The following is a 7,288-nucleotide window of genomic DNA, read 5'->3' on the forward strand; positions in this document are numbered from 1 at the left end:
CTTGGGTTGTTACCAACATCTGGTGAAAATTTCATGTCATTAGCACCTCTAGTAATATATTTACTGAGAAAAATGTTGATGTGTTCAATACTTGTTTTACCCGCCGTTTATATATATATATAAAAAGAAGACGTCTATCCCAGCGAGTCCAGAGAACTTCTCCTGGTCCACTTGTACATGAATCTTAAACTCCTTTGCCTCATTAGTATTTCTGCATTAACCACAGTATTGGACTGATTTAAGCTTCTGCTCACCACAATGCTGCCACTCTCATCTCTGTCTCTTGTCAGCTACACTTCCTGTTATTACTGTTACCAACTCCTCGGAAGAAAAGTAGCTATTAGCTGTCCTAAAAACCACTAAAAGTTGCTAGATTACTTAAGTCTCTAAGTTGGCAACACTACTTGTTATATTTCTAACTCTCACCCTTTCACATTCTCATTAGATGCAGTAGAAACACACACAGCGTGATAGACAAAGCTCTATGCAGACGTTAGGCTGTGAGTCGACCCATACAATGCTGCTGCTCACTGTGCACAAACCTGCTTAAACATCTACAAACTTCAATAACAGTGAACAGCAACCTCAACGCCTGATTAAATCATTTCTTTTTGTACAAATGTTAACTATATTTTAATCTCATTGTGACAACTTTTAATGTTTTTAATAAAATATCTTTAGTAATATTTGTTAACAACCGTATCTCAAAATCAATAGATTGTAAAATTTTTATTTTAAGCTGCACAACAGTCTTAACTAGCACAGTTTAGACAAGCTAAGTAAATAATTTTGTTTGTAGTTCACAGAGCAGAGGGACCAAATCACCACTTTCCAGTTTGTCATTGAAAAGTGATGCATCCAAGTTTCTGCCACCTGTCTTCAGTAATGAAAATCCCCAAAGGTAAACAAAACTATTTATTATGTTTGACATATGTTTATTAGTTATTTTTATACTCCTGACCAATGATGGGACATATTAGCTTTAAATTGAAAACCATTTACCATAGAAATGTCAAACTGCACAGCTGAACACCTAATCGGCCAAAGATGATCCATGTTGATTTCAAGGTCATGGGGTAAAATATCACGTTGTTAAAACTTGACCTTTTACCTATTAGCATAGGTGTGTTTTTTCTGTTCATTCATAAAACAGCCAACAGGAAGTTGTCCAATGTGTATTGCCTCTACCCATKCACCTCATTTGGCCTCCATTGACTGATTGTTGTTTTCAAATTCTCCATCTCAGAATCTTACTAATGATCCATAGTTTGGTGAAATTTGTTCACTTGGCAAAAAKTTAGTTTTGTTTTTACAAAAGTATTGGTTTGAAATGTTGATTTTATTGGTCTGCAGAGACGTTGTTGGGAATTCCAGCCCTGTAGTTAATGAGGAGAATCTCCCAAGATTCACAAATACCAAAATACTATATGAAGAGATTTCACAGTTGCAACAAAAAATATTATCACGTCTTTTTGCTCTGACTCATTTGATTCTGACTCATGTTGTCAGCAACTGAGGGACTGCTTTAACTAACTAAAATAATGCAGTGTTTTGTTGATCTTCCTACAGCCAAAAAACTCTCTGTTCAGCATGCGAAGAAGAGTCGGAAGATCTTGTCCAGTCCTCCTGTGGACACTTGTCATGCAGAGGTTGTATAAATTCAGACTTGAATGAGTCTGAGTCACCATCAAACTACGAGTGCACAAAATGTGGAAAGAAACAAAAAAAATCATCAGGTAAGTTTTGAGTACACTGTATTATTATACAAAACGTTTGCAAGGAATGTATATTTATTTACACAGGGAGGTTGTAGAGGCCACATTGTTCTAATGTTGTTTAGATCATTTCTGTTGCATCCTGTGGAAAGTTTCTACTTTTTGTGTTTTTGTGATCTGGTGCTTTCCCAGAACCTTRCTAACAACAACTGATAGTACTCTGTTAGTTTCAACAAGTTCTTCTTTCACTTTTACAGATGATGACCACYTTTTAAAAGTAAAGAATACCCTGAAAAATGAAATGCGACAGAAATATTCTGTGACGTCTGAAGGTAACGGMGACCAACAAACATCACTGGAAACCRTCTACACAACTCTCTACATCACAGCTCCAGATAGTAAAGGACCAAATGGAGAACATGAGTTCAGRCACCTCAGAAGTAAAGTTACTAAGCAGTTATCAGAATATGACTCAGTAAATCTCAGAGACATCTTCAAATCTTTGTCTGGTGAAGAAAAACCCAACAGAACAGTTATCACCAAAGGRGTGGCTGGCATCGGGAAATCCTTCACTGTGCAGAAATTCTGTCTGGACTGGGCTGAAGAGGAATCAAACAAAGATGTTGATTTTGTTTTCAATCTTCCATTTCGAGTGTTGAATTTGAGTAAAGGTGAGAAGAGCCTACATGATCTGCTGAGTGAGTTCCACCCTGCACTCCGGACTCTGAAAGACTCAGAAGCTTACACTAAAACAAAGATAATACTGATCCTGGATGGTCTGGATGAAAGCAGACTTCAAMTGGACTTCAATAACCTGAAGACAGTGAGGTCTCTGAAGCACATAACATCTGTAGGTAATCTCCTAGTAAACCTGATTCAGGGTCACCTCCTTCCTGAGGCAAAACTCTGGATAACTTCTCGTCCAGCAGCAGCCAATCAGATCCCTGCAGAGTTTATCGACATGGTGACAGAGATAAGAGGGTTCACTGACCCACAGAAGGAGGAATACTTCCGGAGAAGGTTTAGTAAAGACCCAGGTCTCGCTGGCAGAATAACATCCCACATTCAGTCCTCACAGAGTCTGGACATCATGTGCCAGATCCCCATCTTYTGCTGGATCTCTGCCGTCTTGTTTCAGGAGGTCTTTGGAGGCGAGGAAGAGACTGAAACCCCTCAAACTCTGACAGAGATGATGGCTCACTTCCTGTTTGTCCAGACAAAACTCAGGAACAGGAAGTATGAGAAGGAAAAGAAACTCAAAGAGAATCTTTTTCAAACCCACAGAGAGTTTCTTCTGAAACTAGGAAAGCTGGCATTTTTCCACCTTTTGGAAAATAAACTCATCTTCTATAAAGAAGATCTAGAGGATRGTGGCATTGATGTCAAAGAAGCAGCTGTGTCCTCTGGTTTTTGGAACATGGTTCTCAAAGAAGAAGAAGTCTTCTCTCAGAGAAACAYCTTTTTCTTTGTGCATCTGACTCTRCAAGAGTTCTTTGCAGCTCTCTACATCTACGATTGTTTCATAACAAAGACAACAAAAGACCTTGGAAACTTCCTTAATTTGGAGAACAAAGATTTTTCTTTATCTGATCTTCTGAAGAAGACAGTTGACATGGTGTTTGAGAAGAAAAAATTTCACCTGGACTTTTTCTTGCGATTCCTCCTTGGMCTGACGGTTGAATCCAACCGCAGAGTCCTCCAGGGTCTGTTGAGACCACCAGAGCCGGTTGAAGATACAGACAAGAAAATCTTGACTTACCTTAGATCCATCCGAGGAAAGACCTTGTCTCCAGACAGCTGCATCAAYATCTTCCAGACCATGGTTGAAATGAGAGACCACAAAGTGAAGGRTGAGATCCAGGAGTATCTGAAAATGTCTGATCGTTCAAAGACAGAACTGAATCCCCTGCACTGCTCGGCTCTGGCCTATATGCTGCAGGTGTCCAAGGATCAACTGGAAGAGTTGGATCTGAAGAGTTACAACACAACAGATGAGGGCAGGAGGAGGCTGATACCAGCTGTGAGGAGCAGCAAGAAAGCTGTGTAAGTGTTTTATTTGTTTTGAGTCTGTTTTGTTCTTTTAAACCCATGGATGGATGGATAATTGGTTGGTTGGTTTAATGTGGTGGTTGATTGGATGGATGGATAGATGGATGGTTCAATGGATGCATAGATGGATGGAAGAATAGATGTTTGGTATGACAGATGGATGGTTTATTGGGTGGTACAATGGATGGAAAATGACTGTCTGGCTGATTGTTATGATAGATGGATAGATAGTTTGTTGGTTGGTTCAATAGATGGATGGATGCATGGTGGATGTTTGGTTAGTTGATAGGTTGGTTGGTTTGATGAGGTGGTTGATTGGACGGATGGATGGATGGATGGTTGGTTGGTTCATTGGATGGATGGATGGATGGATGGTCAGTTGGTACAATGAATGGATGGATGGTTGGTTGGTAAATGGATGGATGGTTGGTTCAATAGATGGACCGTGGATTGGATGGATGGTTGGATGGTTCATTGGGTGGTATGATGGATGGATAGATGGCTGTCTGGCTGGTTGTTATGATGGATGGATGGTTCATTGGTTGATCAGTTCGATGGATGGATGGATGGATGGATGGATTGAAGGATGGTTGATTGGTACAATGGATAGATGGATGGTTGTGTAGGCTGGTTGGTTGATTGGTTGGTTGGTACAACTGATGGACGGATGGTTGGTTGGTTGGTACAATGGATGGATTGTTGGTTGGTTGGTACAACTGATGGATGGGTGGTTGGTTGGTTGGTACGATGGATGGATAGTTGTTCAGTATGATGGATGGATGGTTGGTTGGTTGGTTGGTTGGTTGATCGGTACAACTGATGGACGGATGGTTGGTTGGTTGGTACAATTGATGGATTGTTGGTTGGTTGGTACAATTGATGGATGGGTGGTTGGTTGGTACAATTGATGGATGGGTGGTTGGTTGGTACAATTGATGGATGCATGGTTGGTTGGTCCAATGGGTGGATGGATGGTTGGTTGGTTGGTCCTGTTGATAAATGGATGGATGGTTGGTTGGTACAATTGATAGATGGATGCTTGGTTGGTTGGTACAATGGATGGTTGGATGTTTGRTTGGTASAATGAACAGTGRATTGGATGGATGGATGGMTGGCTGGYTSRWTMAATRRAYRGWSRRTRKRWWKGATGGATGGATGGATGGATGGCAAATTAAAATCTCAGCTATCAAAGTAGATGTGATGGTTTTTGCTACAAAATTACGTTGGTCAAATGTCTATTTACAAAGTTGCTAAAAGACTCTGTAGCAAAGAACCATCACACTTCCTGTTTTTTTTTCATTGAGATCCACAAACATCTCAAAGTCATGGCAGTTTAATCAAGTACAGATTTCTACAAGTCTTTTATGACTTTTACTGTCCATTTTAATTTGAATGTTTTAGTTGTATCTGGATTTTTAATGCTGACCATAGTAACAGACAACATTAAATCATAACCTTCCAATCCTCTTGCAGGTTAAAGGACTGCAAGATGACTCTAGAGTGGGTTGAACATCTGGCCTTCGGTCTGAAGTTCCCCTCATCACCTCTGCAAGATCTCGACTTGAGCAACAATGATCTCAGAGACACGGGAGTGGAGAAGCTCTGTGAAGGACTGTCAAGTAAAAACTGCAGACTCAAAACACTGAGGTACCAAAACAATATTTCTATAACCACACATTTAAATCTCACTGCAACAGCTTCTGTTTTAATGTGGAGTTTAGTTACAACTATGGACCCTTAAAACATGTTGACTCAAACTGTGGATGTTCTCAGGTTGTCTGGTTGCCTTGTCACAAAGGCTGGTTGTGCCTTTCTGGCCTCAGCTCTGAAGTCCAACCCCTCCCACCTGATAGAACTGGACCTGAGTTACAACCATCCAGAAAAATCAGGAGAGGAGCTACTGTCTAAACTGAAAGAGGATGAACAATACAAACTCAGTAAAYTAAAGTAATTACAAAACTTTAATTTGATCTGATTGGTTATTTGTAGCTAACTATATGTGAGAAGTCTATGGTTTAGTCTTATTTAGGGAATAAATTACAATTTATTATTATCAAGATTCATGTCCTTCTTTCTTTAAAGCTTTGACAATGGTGGAAGTCAGCGAATGAGACCAGGATTAAAAAAATGTAAGTAATTCTCAGGTTTATATTTTATATTTCAACAAGGAAAAATCAAASTCATCACTGCCAAACTGAGCAATGTGATGGATCAAAACCATTTCTTACAGAGTGTGATATTTTCCATTTTAACAGAAGTTTTTCTATTTCTCCCAGATGCACATGAGCTCACTCTGGACCCCARCACGGCACACAGGAACCTGCTTCTGTCTGACAGCAACAGAAAGGTGACCTGGGTGAAGGAAGAACAACAGTATCCGGATMACTCAGAAAGGTTTGACCACGTCCTGCAGGTTCTGTGTGAGCAGGGTTTCACAGAGCGCTGCTACTTCGAGGTGGAGACAGTGGAGCCCTCCAGCATCGGGTTGTCTTACAGAAGCATCAGCAGGAAGGGGAACGAGGCCGACTGCACGCTGGGACAGAACAATAAGTCCTGGTGCATGACCTGTTCTTGCTGTGTACAAAACAAAAATGAAAGTATCAGTGTGCCTAACCTGAGGTCCAGTCGTGTTGGAGTGTATCTGGATTGGGAAGCTGCCTCCATTTCCTTCTACAGAGTTTCTAATGAAAGCAGCACTCGACTSTACACCTGCAGACCAGGAGGGTTCAGTGAGGCCCTCTACCCTGTCGTTGGACTCCAACCCAACACCTCTGCTCTGTTCTGTCAGATTAAATAACTGCAGATACTCAAACAGACCAAGCTGTAGATTAGCTTAGTTGGATCATGTCCTACAGTATAAAGGAGCTTTTCTTATTATATTATATTCATTATATATTTTTTTATTATAGATGCATAAATACCAGCATCAGGCCTCATACCTGTATTAGTCCTATACTGTGTATGAAAGTGTTCTGATACCAGTTTAAGGAAGCGATATTTCAGTTTCTCAGTTCAACAGTCAGGTGGTGAGTTGAGGATTTTTTTGAGTTGGCTGTTCTCAGTTGTTGGTGGTTAATGTGTCATAAAGCTGTTTGCCAYATGTCAGTAAACACCAGTACAAGTTGAGTGGAGCTGTTTCAAAGTGAACAGCAGAGCAGAAGAGGGCCCTGAGAATAAATTCTAAGAAAGAGGATGAAGGATTCTATCATCAGAATCACTGAAGTCCAACAGGAGATGATTAAAAAGCATGAATCGGTTAGGCGTTGACGCAGGAAAGCCGAGGTCTTCAACCTTTCAGCATCTTTCAGCTTAAAGAGTTCACAGCGAGCCGACTCACCATCATTGATCTGCATCGTTCTGAGGAGAGTGGACAAAATGCAAAGAGTGGGTGTGGCCTAAACTGATCAGCAGAGCCTCCTACCGTGGGTCATTGGTGAGACTGGCAAGCTGCTTAACGAGCTGCGTAATGTAGTAGTAGTAGTAGTAGTAGTAGTAGTAGTAGTAGTAGTAGTAGTAGTAGTAGT

The 7,288-nt window shown here is 40.6% G+C and overlaps 1 protein-coding gene across 1 annotated transcript in view; it reads left to right on the forward strand.

Annotated features, from left to right (window-relative positions):
- Positions 1-6,641, forward strand: part of LOC106536743 (protein NLRC3) — a gene marked incomplete at its 5' end in the record, with an annotated part of 14,199 nt that extends 7,558 nt beyond the window's left edge. Inside the window, 7 exon segments of the mRNA XM_014034063.1 lie at positions 800-901; positions 1,570-1,736; positions 1,973-3,758; positions 5,238-5,411; positions 5,538-5,711; positions 5,847-5,893; positions 6,041-6,641. Of these exon segments, the coding sequence (XP_013889517.1) occupies positions 800-901; positions 1,570-1,736; positions 1,973-3,758; positions 5,238-5,411; positions 5,538-5,711; positions 5,847-5,893; positions 6,041-6,561 (2,971 nt within the window). The 3' untranslated portion in view covers positions 6,562-6,641.
- Between the last annotated feature and the right edge of the window lie 647 nt (positions 6,642-7,288).

This window comes from Austrofundulus limnaeus, unplaced genomic scaffold, assembly GCF_001266775.1.
Source record: "Austrofundulus limnaeus strain Quisiro unplaced genomic scaffold, Austrofundulus_limnaeus-1.0 Scaffold1953, whole genome shotgun sequence".
In the NCBI taxonomy this organism is placed as follows: domain Eukaryota; kingdom Metazoa; phylum Chordata; class Actinopteri; order Cyprinodontiformes; family Rivulidae; genus Austrofundulus; species Austrofundulus limnaeus.